Below are 14029 nucleotides of genomic sequence, written 5' to 3'. Positions count from 1 at the left end.
TGGGGATCCTGCTTCTGTCCCAATAAAAATGGAAACAGTGGCTCACTGTGGCCAACCATGTGCCCCACGCTGCCCAGAGCTCTGAGCCTGCATCAGGCCCTTGGATCAGCCCCGTTGATGCTGATGGGGAAACCAAGGTCGGAGAGTTAAACCTCCAAGGGTGGGAACCCAGGTGGTCTGAGTTCAAAACTGCGCACTGAGGCCCCAGGCGGGTTGCTGCGGTGGCCCTGGTGTTACCATGCACATCATCTGTGCTTTATCATCACCCTGCCCAGAAACCAAGACATCCTGAAGTCTGGAGCCTTCTTCTAGGTCATCAGGTGAAGACACACAGGTTCAGATGTGGGGCAGAGGGGGGCGTGGGGGGTGTGGGGAGAGTGGGGGATGGGGGAGTAGGGGGTGGGAGGGTAGAGGGCAGCAGGTGGGGTGCACTGGTTTGGTCAAGGTTAGCTAGTGAAAGAAAATGAAAGTCGCTCAGTCGTGTCCGACTCTTTGCAACCCCAGGGACTATACAGTCCGTGGGATTCTCCAGGCCAGAATACTGGAGTGGGCAGCCTTTCCCTTCTCCAGGGGATCTTCCCAAGCTGAGGATCGAGCCCAGGTCTCCCGCATTTCAGGCAGATTCTTTACCAGCTGAACCACCAGGGAAGCCCAAGGTTAGCTAACAGGTTGCCATTAAGATCCGACTCCCCTCCAGTGTTCTCTGCGCTGCTCTGCACCCCCTCCTGGAAGACCTACCCAACTTCATCCTTGTCAGATGATGGAGCCTTTAGGTGAAGAAAAGGGGAAACTCAAAAAGAGGGTCAGGCATCTCCAGCCCCGCCCCGTCAATCACCCCTTGTCCATCAACAAGAGTGCTGGAAGTTCTGTCTCCCCAACACTTGCCCATCACCAGCTTTCCCCAAAAGGCCAGTCCTTGCTCCCTGGCCTCTGACCCCTGACCCAGGAGGCTGGGTGTGTGAGCCAGTGGCCTTGGCCTCAGGGCCCAAAGCTTTTGGAGAGAGAGATCAGGGTTTTCCGTGATCCAGGCCCCACTGCAAGTGCCTCCCTGACTGGGGCCACTTCCCCAGTCTGGCTGTTAGGTCTGCAGACCTTGAGGGTCTGCCTGTGGTCCCCCAGGGGGTGTGATGAGTGGGCGGGTGAAGCCCTGGGTGTAGGGGTGTATCCTTCCTGTTCCCACCTGCACCCTAGGCCCCAGCTACCCTGCTGGCCCGGTGGGAGAGATGCTGGGGGAAACGTCCATCCAGACCACCAGGCCCTGGTTTCTGATAGCCTGGCTGCACACCCCACCCCCACTGGGCCGCAGGGAGGCCCCTCCAAGCTGGGCGGGGGCAGCCGCTCTCCGTTTCCTTCCGCGGGGTGGCCGGGACGCGCTTTGTCATTCAGAGCCAGGCCGCGCTCCCTCCCTGGGGTCAGGCGGCCACTTCCAAACCCCCAAGGCGCTCAGGGGGCTTCAGGGTGCCCGCCGAGCCAGGTGCGCGCGGGCGGAGGCCGGGCTGGGAAGGAGGAGAGGGCACCGCGCGGTGAGGCCGGCGGGGTGGGCTTCCTGGGATCAGGCCGGTGTAATCCCATTTCGGCCTTTGTCATTCGGGCGGCCGCGGAGCCGAGCCGGGGGGCCGGGCCCTTTAAGAGGGCGCGCGGCCACACCAGAGCGGGGCAGCCTGACAAAGGCGCGGGGCCAGTGGCGGGAAGTAGATGGGGCGGCGGGGGCGCCCAGCGTGACATCTGCCTCCTGCCGCGCAGCCTTTGGCCAGGGCCCCGAGGCTGCTCTCCAGCCGCGGCCGCGCTTTGCGCGGGGGCAACCCCCCAATTTCGAGCTCGGACCCGGGAGCGCGTCCCGCCAAGGTCGCCCGTGGGAGAGGGGGTGGGGGCGGCATCCTCGACCCCCGACCGCCTCCCTGCCTCCTCGGGTCTGTCCCGGCCTCCTTCCTCTCTCCCTCGAGGCCCAGGGCCTCCTCTCGGTCCGGCAGCGTCTCCCCAGCGGCCCCGGCCCCCCATTTTCCTCTGCCTGGCTCAGGGGGCGGCTGGCTCCGGAGCGGGGCTGCCCCAGGCGGTGGAAGCGGGGTAGGCCAGGCCCCGAACTTGTATTGAGGGGAGCTCCTGGCGGTAGGGGCGAGGGGGGTGGACCTCGGGGTGGGGAGGGGAGCACCCAGAGTCCAGACACGGCGGAGACCCCAGAGGCGGAGTGGGGGTCGGGGAAGGGTGACTGGTGGAGACCAGAAAGGGGGCACCGCACCGTGGAGGTTGGTGGGAGAGCGCTGGAAGGTGGGAAGTGGGGAACCCAGACCAGCTCCGGGGGCCTCCAATCGGTCAGAGTCCAGCAGAGCTCCGGGGGCACAGGCCTGGCTTCTCGAGGTGGAAGATGCTGTGTGCCAGGCGCCTGGGACCGGCTCCTCCAGGGGTGTCCGGCTCTTGGATACCCGAGATCCAGGAAAACCAAGAGACCCGGCCAGGCGGGGTTAGACGTGAGAGGGAAACCACACACCTGCACACATATTAACACTCTTCCACACTCACACCCTTCCCATCACGCTGCTAACTCCATGGGGAGGGCGGCCCTAGGCAGGGACCTCTGCATCTGAGTTGGCAGTCTGAGCACGCAGCACCTTGCGCCGGAAGGGCGGCATTCCTTGGTCTGGTGGAGTGGCCAGACTGGGCCTTGATACCCGTGGGCACCGAGCCCCCAGGGCTTCCAAAGTTTCAGGCCTGTCCCCTCCTGGCGGCGCAGAGCCGGTGTTGAGCACCCCGCCTCCACGCGAGCAGACCCATCCACAGGGCCAGCAGGAGACCCTGGGCCCAGGTACCCTGGTCTGAAGCCGATTGAGCGACCTGTGCTCCCTGACCTTGCCCCAAAGCCAGAGAGGGCGGAAGTCAGCTCAGGTCTTTCACTTCTGAACTGTTCAAATAGGCAATCAATTTTTATGATGTGATTTATAATTTATGCAGGTTGTCTTCATACATATGGTGTTGCTTTTGTGTGTCAGAATTTCAAGCGCTTTATTACTCTGACGGTGTGATTTGCATTCACGTTTGGTTACCAAGATCATATTTCTCCTGTTTACACCATAAGGGCCCGAAATGAAGATTAATGCCACCTCCCTTTGCCCAGGCATCTACTTCCTGGTAGACCCCAGACCTCGGCTCCCCGTGAGACCCCAGAGCCTGGCATTCAGCTTTGGCAGAACAAGGCCCCGCTGTGCCCTGCCTGTCTGGGAAGGGTTGGCACATCCGAGGGTCCAAGCAGACCGCCTGCTCCAGTCGTGAGTGCCTGGGCAGAGGCCTGGGGTCTCCCGGGACAGAAATAGGGAGCATCCTCTCCAGGGAGGCCACGGCTGTGCTAGCAGGGGTATCAGCAGGCCACCAGGCTGTATGGGTCACCCAAGATTGACACTGCCACCAAGGCTGCGAAATGCACGGTGCTCCAACCACTCAGGACCTCCCCCCCACCACCCTGCTCAGGATTTCCACATGAAGCTGAGAAGGCCCTGAGGCGAGAATCAGGTGGTGACCAGATCCCAAGGCTGCCAGAGTGTCCCTGATGGCTTCTTACTCACCAAAGTCTTCTGCCAAGGGGGGACAGAGAGCGTCTCTGCGTGGGACAGGCCTGGGGACAGAGGGAGCAGCCGGAGAAGCCCGTGCTAGGCTTGCCAGACACAGTTGAAATGATTAAGCCAATTAAGCTTGAACAAACAGATGCAAGAAGGAGCAGGCGCTGACCCCAAGAGAAAGGGCATCTTGGAACGCAGGTACTTGCGACAGCTACACACCTAGTGCGGCCAGGCCAGCACGTGGTTTGTCATGGCATCTGGATGGTCCAGCCAGGCAAACATGGTCCCCAGAGGCCAGGGAGCCCTCCCCATCTCACCCCAGCTCACCCCCTGTAGCTGAAAAGGCCCTGCCAAAGAACCACCCTGGGCCTGAGGACTGGAGGGGAAAACTGGGCACGGAAGCCTGTGCTGAGTCTCCAAAATTCCAGCAAGGGCTGGGGTTGGGAAAATCCAAGCACCGGTGGCCCAAGGCGCTGACTTGAAGAGTACTCCCAGCCCCTGCGGGGAGCATGGGGGAGGAGGTTATTTGAGGCCCGAGACCAATCTAAGAGGGCCCTGCCCCCAGAAAGTGGAGATGTGACTTCAGGTTTTCAAAGTACCCTCGGTTCTCCAAAGGCCAGGGGTACCCAGTTCTCTGAGGGGCTAGGGCTGGGGTTCATCCCATTTGGTATCTCTTCCTGCAGCTCCCCCCCTCACTTCAGACCCATGCCCCGGCTGGTGGACCCAGGGTGTAGACAGCCCCCAGGAGCCCTAGAGCAGGGAGGGGGGGCGCACGTCCGTGGGGCTCCCAAGCGTAATTATTTGATCTGCAGATGTAAGTGGAATTTATTGTAACAACAAATATAGTGATGTCAAAACCCAACCTTGGATTAAAGCCGGCAGCCAAAGGGGAAGTGTATTAATTTCCAACAGCATCTCAGGCCAGAGCCTATTAGAACAAGCTATTCTTCAGGCCCCCCCATCAGAATTAATCATTGGGAGTTAATTTGAAGCTCAGACAAGTTGCTGTTAATTTAGTGCAGGGAGGACGGGATGGAATAAAAAGCGGAGGTGCTGGCCGAGCCTCGTGGGTCTCATTAATCAGCCAGCTGAGACGGCCTGGCTTGATTACAATTTGCAAAAAAATTCATTAGGGCCCGGGCGATTGACAATTTTTCTCTCAGCCTGTGATGTGACTCATTAGGCAGCCAAATGAAAGCCATGATGACGGCCATGATGACAGCGGCCATCAAGCGCTGCTTGTTTATCTTCCTCCCCTCGGCCTGTCTCTGGGGCCTGGGCCTCCTCTGGCTGGGGTCTCAGGGGGCACCCAGCCCAGAGAGGGCAGGGGGCAACCCGGCAGTGGTGCTGCATCTGCAAAGCTGGGGTACTCCCCGGGCCCTCCACTCCTCCAGCTTCCAAAGGCCAAGGACCAGCACAGCTGGGGGTGGGCCTGGGAGCTTGAGCCCCTTTGTATGTAGGGCTCCCTGAAGGTGCCCCCCCAATTCCTAGGGAACTTCACTTCCCCCTCAGGTGTGTGAAGCCAAGTCCAGTGAGTCCCTCCCCTCTGTGTCTCTCACCCCCACCATGAGCTTTGGGGAAAGGTAGACAGGGGTGTCCTGCGTGTTATGGTGGAAAGGTGTATGGAGGGGAGGTGCCCTGCTCTCAACACCCAGGGTTCCTTCCCCAGAGCCAGTGTCAGGGGGAGCTAGCCCTGCCGGAAGGCCGCAGCTCCCCTGGCCCTCAGGACCGGGAATCTCGGCCACCGGCCACAGTTGTTCCAGCGGCACCTATGCGGCCCGGGAACGGCCCAGCCCGGGTGCGCGGGGTGGGTACGCCGTGTCTCCAGAGGCCTCCATGGCAGCGGCAGCGTCCTGGGGCCTGGAGGCCACCCCCCGCCACGGGCGGGCGCGCTCACTGGCGGGCGACCGGCGGGGTCGGCGGAAGCGGCTGGGCCTGGCGGACCCCGCGCGGGGCGGGGAGCGGCCGGGACGCACCCCTCCACCATAGGCCCAGGGCGCTGGCTAGGGGGCAGCCAGGCGCCCCCACGGCTCTGCGAGCCGCGAAGAGCGGACTGAGGCCCTCGAGAATGGCCACTCCACATCACTGCGCTCAAAAACCAAGCCGGGGCCATTTTCTGTCCCTGGAAATTTCGGGGACGCGGCGGGAATCGGGGTCTCGCCCTGCGCCTCAACTTCGGGCTGACACCGGGGTCCCCAGTGCCCCTCCGCCGCGGAAAGGTGACGGGTTGAAGGCCGTAAAAATTAAGTCAATATTCGTATTGATCCACGGCTATGGGTTTCGCCTCTTGGGCTGAGAACCGCGGTGAGCGCGGCGCCCGGAGGCTTCTCAAACCCGCTCCCCGGCCTCCACTCGGGAGGCTGAGGCTGGCGAAGCCACGGCTTCTCTCCTCTCCCCCGGCGGCCGGTTCGGCGGCCGAGAGGGCTCGGTGACCGCGCTCGCCCGCTCCGCGCCCCTGGGTCACCCCTGGCCTGTCCGCGGCCTTCTCCGGAGGGGCCCGGCCGCTCGCGTCCGGGCGGGCGCTTCGGGTCAGGAAAGGGGCCGCGCGCGGAACGGGCCGGGCTCGGGGGCGCGGTCCGCGGTGCTGGAGTGGGCCCGGGGTTCCCGCCCGCCCCTCCCGCGCCCGGCGGGCCTCATCCCACCCCCGAGGCGGGGAGGTTCCCGGGGCTCACCCCAGACCGCGGACCGGCCCCCTCTGCCCAGCAACCGGCCGGCGTCCCTCGGGGTGGGGCGGTGGTCCGGTCCCGCCCCCTCCGACCCCGCCCGGAGAGGGAGGTGCCGGCCCGCGGGCGCTGAAGCCCGCCTCCGCCTCCCAGCCCGGCGCTGCCCGGAAGCCGGCTCCGCTAGGTGGGTTTCTGCCCCTGTCGGGAACATCGCGCCCCGAACCCGATCTCTGGGCGCTCGGCATTGCGCCGCGAGCGGGCACCGCTTCTTTTCAGGTCGGGGGATGCTTGGAGGGAAACGCGTCCCCTCCCGCGGCGGTCGTCGTTTTAGGGAATGAAGACTTTATGCAAAGCCACCCATCCCCGCACTCACTGACCCTCCTTCGGCGCCCCTCTCTTCCTCCGGCCCAAGCTTGCCAGCTTCCCAGATACTGGTTAGGCTGCACAGAAGGGAAGAGGTTAGATGTCTAAGGCGGAAATTAGGTTTTCTCGAACTGGTAACCCAACCGGAGCTTTTGGTCTATTTAAAACCTGGTGAGCTGCTGGATGGCTCTGGTCCTTCCAGCTTGAGGCGGCCTCGAACATGGGGTGTTTATGCGGTGCTGGTCTCAGACCAGCTGCTCGGCCACGGCGGGCAGGAGGGTCCCTCTACACAGTCAAATCTGGACATACTTATGAGACCCAAGAATTGATCTTTTTTCTCTTTCTCGCTCCTTTTTTTTATTATTCACAAGACTGAGATTGTTTTAAGGTCATAACTTATAGGAAAAATAAACTACATTGAAATAAATTAAACACAACGGAGACGTGCTTCAGACAGGGCTCATAGGATATGCAACCCCAGGAAAGAAAGCCAGGCAAAAACCAAAGCGAAGCGAATTTCCAGGCTGCCCCCCAAAAACGTCTGCTTCTCAGTCAACTAAAAAAGCCAGAATAGAAACAAAAATAAGTGGTGACCGTGTTTGTTCTTGCACGTGACGTTTACCTTTGGAAAAGTGTGGAAAGGTGGCTGCTGTGCGTGGCAAGTTGCAGCGGAGGCTTTGTTTTCTTCGGGGAATATAGGTGGAGGAGGTTACTGGGCAGTTTGGTCCTATAACTTTCAAAATACAGCAGCTGAGATCCAATCTATATAGATATCTATGTACAAAGTAGGATAGTATAATAAATATTTCGTGTGTCTTCCAGGTGTAGCTGTAGCTCCTTCAAAAGCAGTCTTTCAACCTCGTTAATGGATATACTCTCGATTTGCTTGGGATGTCCAAAGTTGGGGGGTGACTGAGTTTTGCTTCAGACATGGTGGAGCCCACCATGGGTTCCCTCCCCGAAGCTGTGGCTTCTCCACTGTGGTCCAGGCCGCGGCTCGCCCTGGGCCCTCAGGGCCGGGCCTGCTCCAGCTGCTGATGCTGACTTCTGATGGCGAACCTGCTGACGTGGACGGGTATGGGGACGACGATCTTGGGGTTCCTGGAGGGCTCCCCTGTCTTGGAATTGGCATTGCCGGCCTTCACCCGTTTCCACTTGGCCCGGCGGTTCTGGAACCAGATTTTCACCTGCACCTCGCTGAGTTTGAGGGCGTGCGCGATCTGCGAGCGCTCGGTCAGCGACAGGTACTTTTTGCAATGGAACTCCTTCTCCAGCTCCAGGAGCTGCTCGCTGGTGAAGGCAGTCCGCCGCCGCCGGTTCTTGCCCGTGGACGTGGTGCCGCCCGCGGCGCCGCCGCTCGGCGGGGTCTCCTCCAGCGCGTGGCCGGGGTCCTCCTCCTTGTGAGCCGCCTGGCCGGTCAGGTTGTCATCCGAGCTGTAGTCCAGGTCGCTCTCCAGCGAGAAGCTCTCCTCCTTGCCCTTCGGGTCGTCTTCCACCTTTGCCTCGTCTTTCCCTTGCCCTCTGACAGCCCCGACTGAAAGCAAAACCAAACGGCGTTTTATTACATTTCGCACACTGGCCTTCCTTCCCCGTTCCCACCGCCACTCGGGCATTCCACCCCCCACCTCCCCCCTTAGCGGATTGTCTTTCTATGACATTAACACATTGTGATTTCCTGGCCTTTGAGGGGTAGAGCGGGGAGGGGAGGCGTGAGAAAGCTCAGGGGAGAGGAGGCGACGGTACAGGCGACGGCCCTTTGCCCAGAACCATCACTCAAGGGGCCTCCTCCGCACCCTCCCAGTCTCCCGAAGCTTAAGGCAGAAGTTAGCAGGCGGCGTGAGGCCCGAGGGAGCGTCCTCTTTGTCCCCGGGGAGGGGGCTGGGTGAGGGCTGAGGGGGAGTTCACCATTTATCCTGCCTCCCCGCTCTCCACCCAACCAGCCTGAAAATTCTGTGAACTTCAATTTCATCGCACCCAGAGCCGGGGGGCGCAGGGTGGTGCAGACCCCAGACAGTGTCGGGTTTGGAGTCAAAGGGAAGTTTCGTAGCCTTAGAAGTTCCCACCAGACACCCCAGCACACTCACGCCGTTCCCCCAGGCAAGCGACAAGCCCGGTAAAGGGGGTTAATAGGTCTGGGCGCCCTCAGGCACACACACTGCAGAGATGCGCAGCCCAACCCTCTTGCCCTCGAGGCTGAAACCTACCCTGGACCCCAGGTCACAGCGCCGGGGGCTGGGCGGCGTGCAAGACTCCACCAAACTCGCCGGCGGAGAGATTTGCGGCTCCGCGCAGAAGCCGGCCACGGGGCGCTAAATGCACGCCCCCCCTTACTCCCCCCCCCCCACTTATTGCGTGGCTCTAAAAGGCCACCCCCCGTCCCCACGGAGGCCCCTCTGGCGCAGCTCGGCCGCATCTTCCCGTTCCTCTGGCCGGGGGAGCAGGGGCGGGGGTCCCATGGGGGCATGGCCCCATCCCCTCGGTCCCCCGAGGGAACCCGGAGCTGGCGCGCCCCCGCGCCCGGGTCGCGCGCGCCGCCGACTCACCGAGCGACGCCTGCACAGCCTCGGCCGCGGAGAAGGCCAGCAGCGAGCCCTCCTTGGCCAAGAAGCCTTTGCCGTCCTCCGCGTCGGCTTGCAGCGCCTCCGCCTTGTCGAAGTTGCCGCCGCCGCCGCCGGGCAGCTGCTGCGGCGCGAACTTCCGGGCGGCGGCCGCCTCCTGGTGCTGGGGGGACGCCGAGAAGCCGCCGGGCAGCGTGGCCATGAGCGTGGAGGTGAGCGCCATGCCCTGGGCCAAGCTGGAGCAGAAGCCGGTGGGCAGGCTGGGGATCTGATGGTGCGGGTGCGCGGGCGGCAGCGCCGGCTGCAGCGCGGCCTGGGGGAGCGCGGGCGGCGGCGGCGGTGGCGGCGGCAGCACCACCGGCCGGTAGGGCATGAACATGGGGTAGCCGGTGTAGACGAAATGGCCGGGGCTGGGCTGCGGCGGGCTGCCGATCAGCGAGTCTATGCTGAAGGCGGTGCTACTCCCCAGCGGGCGCTGCATCATCATCAGCGACGGCGGGAACGCAGCGCTCATAGACGCGCTCGGGAGAGGCCCGCGAGAGGCAAAACGTCCCCGCGCCGCGCCGCCGCCGGGAAGTCCCCCGGGCGCCGGGAGCGCAGCTTGGAGTCACGCGCAGGGGCCGAACGGGACCCGGAGAGCAGGAGCTCCCCTCCCTCGTCAGTCCTGGGCCGGCTGCATGCCGCTGGCAGGCGCGAGTGCGGGCGGCGCGCGGGGGTGAGGCCGTGCGCCTGGAGTGGAGCGGGCGCCCGGGCCCTCCCCGCGAGGGCTTCTCCGGAGCCGCTGCCCGCCGTGGGCCCCGCGTCCGGAGCCCTGGCGCGTCGCTCCTGCGGCCTTCGGCCCGGGCCCGCAGCCGTCGGCGCGTCCGTCAGTCTGGCCGGCTGTCGGTCGCCTCCGGCGAGCCGCTGGGGGAGCGCGCGCGGAGCCGGCGCACTTGTCCTCGGCGGGCGCCGCCAGCACCTTTAAATCGCGCTCTTCTTTCTCATTCACATTTTGCCTGCTGCCGGGCCCGGCTCCGCTCACGTGGGGCCTGGAGCCGCCGCCGATTGGCTGTCACCAGGAGTGGGCGGGGCGAAGGCGGGACCCCGCCCCTTCCACCGGGACTGGCGGCGAGCTGGCCGTGGGCGCAGCCAGCGTAGCGCGCGGGCCCGCGAGCCGGAGCGTGTGCGCCCGGCCCGCTCCGCGCAAACTTGAAAGGGGCGGTTGGCACCTCCGAGGCTCGAAACTCGGGTCTCGGCGGCATCATCGGGCGGGGGGGCCCCTCCGAGGGTAGCATTCGGGGCTAAACCGCGGGTTATTTTTTTTCTTTTATACATGCAAGGGAAGGAAACCTGCTGGGTGCTGCTGCAGCTGCGGCGCCCGGGGTTCGGGCTAGGTTCCCGGAGTTGGGGGAGAGGCCCTTGCCCTTTCAGATCCGCCCCCTAGGGCGCCTGCCCCGGAGCTGGCAACCCTATGCCCGCTGCGGGGAACCCTCCAGGTTGCTCACGGCGCCCCCGCATCCCCAGCGGCGCGGGGAGGTGGCCGGTTCCCCCATCCCGAGCCGGGCCCGCCCGCGAGCGATCCCTTCTCATTTTTCATGACATTCTTAATCATCGCACCTATTTACACACTTTGCCGGCGCACACCAAAATAACAGCCACGATAATTATGATAATAAAGCGAGTCCTTTATCTGCTCCATCCTCGGGGAGGAAGGGGGGAGTTGCTGCGCCGCCGGATTGTATAACGTGAGATTATCCTGATGAAAGCTTTATGATGTTTGCTCAAATAAAAGCTGCGTTTTGTAAATAGGCGCTAATTAAGCACGTTGAGAATGGAGGGAGCGCTCACCCCGGCGCCACCGCCGGGTTTTCAGCGCGAGGACTCGAGGGCGCGCGATTCCCCTCTGCCTACTGCAGGATGGAGCCCGTTCCCTCAGGATGGTTTCCCTGTCTCGACAATGGTAAAAAAAAAAAAAACAAACAAACCAGAATTTGGGAGTAGGGGAATTGGCGGAGAGGGAGTGGGTGCCAGGAAAGTTCTTATCCCCTTCAGCATGGTAAAAACACAAACTTTCAGCTCTTGTGTTCCGTTTTAAAATGTAATCGTTTCGTGGTAAGGGTAGACGGTGCAAAGCGCGCCAGCGCACGCGGGGCTTCCACGCGCCTCCAGGGCCTCAGCTGGTACTTCTCGCGTCTAAACGTTTGCCCGAAACGGCCGACAGGCCCCGGACCCCGGGAGGAGAGGAGAGAAGGGCATTGTTACACCGGTCATTAAAAATCAGCTCACGCCAAGGAGCTAGTGGTTGGGGAGTTGGCCCGTGTTGGACGTGTGTTATGTATCACTTACAAGCACATTTAATTGGGAGATAAAGATAAATCGATCTTTATGAATTTATCGACCCGATTCTTTGACGCTCTTCTTTCTCCGGCTTTAACCTGAAGGCCCCTCGGGGGGACGTCTTAATTCCGGGCCACCATCTCAGCCCGGAGTCTGGTCGGGGACCCGCTGCCCACCCAAGGGGCCCTGAAGGAGCGAGGGGAAGGTGCCTCCTCAGCGCCCCGGAGTGCTGAGAAAACTCGCTGGCCCCTTTGCCTGCCGCCCTCCTCCTCGCCCCCGCCCCCCGCCCCACCACCACCCGGACAAAGACGTCTCCGGCGCGTTTCCCCACTCCAGGCCGCAGTAATAGATGGCTCCGGCAGCAGGCGGCTTGAAAGGAATTCATTAGGACGCTGCCTGTATTGCCTCCACTCCCTTCACGCCCAGACCCCGATGTGGCTTAGGCGGAGCGAGGGAAAATGAATTCCCGTTGGGATGGAGGCACGGGGAAGGAGGCGTGTGTAGGCTCTGTAAGCACGTCCTTTCTTCACTCCTGCAAAAGAAGAACCAGAAGAAAAGAAAAAAAAAAAAAAATCGAAGCCCAGGGCAAAAGGCTGATTTCTTTATGAGCATAATAAATACTGCCTCTCATTATGAAATACTTAACAGACACACCGTCTTGGGAACGGTTACCTTGTTTTTTTAATACTAAGGGGAAAAAACGCGCGGACTGCTTGCTTGTTTTAAGTTGATACAGCCGGGTCCCTTCGCTGCTTGACACTGGCATGTCTGTATAAGCTGTTGCTCATTTTAACAAATTTGCCATCCACTTTCCTCTTTTGGCATAAACACGTTGTTCTATGCGCTTCTGTCTTTTGATTACCCTCTGAGAGACAGAGGTGCCTTAGATTATTTTGGTGATCATTCTGCCTTTAAAGTTCAGCAAGAAGATTTAGGTCCGTTGAATTATAAGTCCACTTGAAACAATTTGATGGTGTATTATTTGCCTCCATAAATTGCCGTGGAAAGTATTGACTATAGGGGTTATAATACTAATCTCCTTTTATTAGTGAGTTCAGAGAAGTCTCATCGATATGAATTTTTATTTACTAGTGTGCTTTTTCTGGGATGCAATGCAGTCATATTTTCTCATCTAATGCTTAACTGCTTAGAAAACGACTGTTGGCGTCATAAAAGGATCCCTGTGTTTCACCGTGATTAACAAGATTCATTCGGGGCACCTCAGCAACCTGCAAAGCTTTCAGAGCGCGGGGACAGTGGATAATAAAAGCCTTTAGAGTTTTTCCTCCGCTCCGTGGAGAGATTTATGGGCAGCGAGAGACAGGTACATGGCTTAGCCATCCTTCGGATTCCGATCTGCCTAGCTGGCAACTGCCTCAAACTGCAGCGCCCTCGGTAATTCAGCGGACCAGGCTGCGCGGGAAAACCATCCGGCACACATCTTTGCAACTTTCCTAAGAGTCCCTCCCCCGCCCCCGCCCCACTTTCCCCTATGAGGAAGACCCAAAGATGCAGCCGTAGGGCGATCGGGGTCCTCCAACTCCAGTGAACTTCGGCGAACTTCTTTTCCCGGGGAACCTCCCGCCGGGATGAAGTTGGCCCAGCCCCTGGATACTTTGCTCGTCCGGTGCCAAGCTGGTGTCAAGACCGTATTAGGCCACTTAAAACATCAGACGTCAGTAAATGTGACGGTAATTAAGTTGTCGCCACGCTTCGGGGCTGGCCCAGTCAGCTTTTGCACGCAGGTGTATGGATGGAGCCTGAGTATAAAATGCTCAGTGCACAAGTAAATGAATATTCATGCCGCTGACTTGCGGTGGCCTGCCGAGTCCAGCCCGGAGGAGGAAGCACCGCGAACCGCCGCGCTGCCACGCTGCGGCCAGGGTCGAGGTCGCGGGTGGTCGTGGAGAGAAGGCAATGGGAGCCCCGGGTCTCCGAGGGAGCAGAGAAGCCCGCGGGCCTGGCGGGCAGGGCGCTCCCGCCCGGCGCCCGGTCCCAGGCTTCAGGCCGGTTTCTCGGGCAACCACGTTGTTTTTATTTATAGGGACTTTGAGTGGCCTGATCGTTTGGTCATTGCCGCAGCCCTTGCTCCTGGCAATAGTTTGGAAATAGCTTGGGATGGGTTTTATTTATGGAAGGGCAATTGGGATTCACACCCAGCTAACCCAGAACAGTCCCTCCCAAGCCCAAGACGAACTTACAAAGGGGTGCTTGTGTAAAATTCCCCATCAGACACACCAATTTGCAAGTAGCAGAAAGCATTGAAGCCTCATCTTTTTAAACTATTTTATTCAGCCTTTTTTTTTTTTTTTTTAAATCTGAAAGCCCAAAATAGACTCCATGTGGTTCTAAGTGAAGTCAGCCCTTGGCTGGCTTTGAAATAGCTCCTGCAATTATGTAAAAGAGCCATTCACCAACAGGACGGAATTAAAAGGGATCTCGCCCGCTTCCCTTTCATTGCCAACCTCTCATGTTTGGCTTTTCAAAGCACTTCCAACACGATGTCTTTCTCCAGGACAAAAGGCAGAACAAAAAAAGTCCCCAAACTTGTAAATTGAACGTCAAGGGAACTTTAAACAAT

The 14029-nt window shown here is 60.5% G+C and overlaps 1 protein-coding gene across 1 annotated transcript; it reads right to left on the bottom strand.

Annotated features, from left to right (window-relative positions):
* Nucleotides 1-7584: 7584 nt before the first annotated feature.
* Nucleotides 7585-9646, bottom strand: GBX2 (gastrulation brain homeobox 2). Its single transcript, XM_055401866.1, has 2 exons — nt 9118-9646; nt 7585-8108 (listed from the first exon to the last, which is right to left on the bottom strand). The coding sequence occupies exons 1-2, from the start codon at nt 9644-9646 to the stop codon at nt 7585-7587; spliced, it is 1053 nt and encodes a 350-aa protein (XP_055257841.1).
* Between the last annotated feature and the right edge of the window lie 4383 nt (nt 9647-14029).

The sequence above is a fragment of the Moschus berezovskii genome, chromosome 4 (genome assembly GCF_049115385.1).
Source record: "Moschus berezovskii isolate FMDL1 chromosome 4, NW_MosBer_1.0, whole genome shotgun sequence".
NCBI classification, from domain to species: Eukaryota; Metazoa; Chordata; class Mammalia; order Artiodactyla; family Moschidae; genus Moschus; species Moschus berezovskii.
Note: the sequence above shows the minus strand (reverse complement) of the source record. Positions and strands in the feature narration are given on the sequence as shown.

What these genes read in the sequence shown, in the direction of transcription:
- GBX2 (XM_055401866.1), bottom strand. Translation starts at nt 9,646, where the DNA reads ATGAGCGCTGCGTTCCCGCCGTCGCTGATGATGATGCAGCGCCCGCTG. An exon ending in GGCTGTGCAGGCGTCGCTCG is followed by an intron (nt 8,109 to 9,117) that starts GTGAGTCGGCGG and finishes TTTTGCTTTCAG; the next exon opens with TCGGGGCTGTCAGAGGGCAA.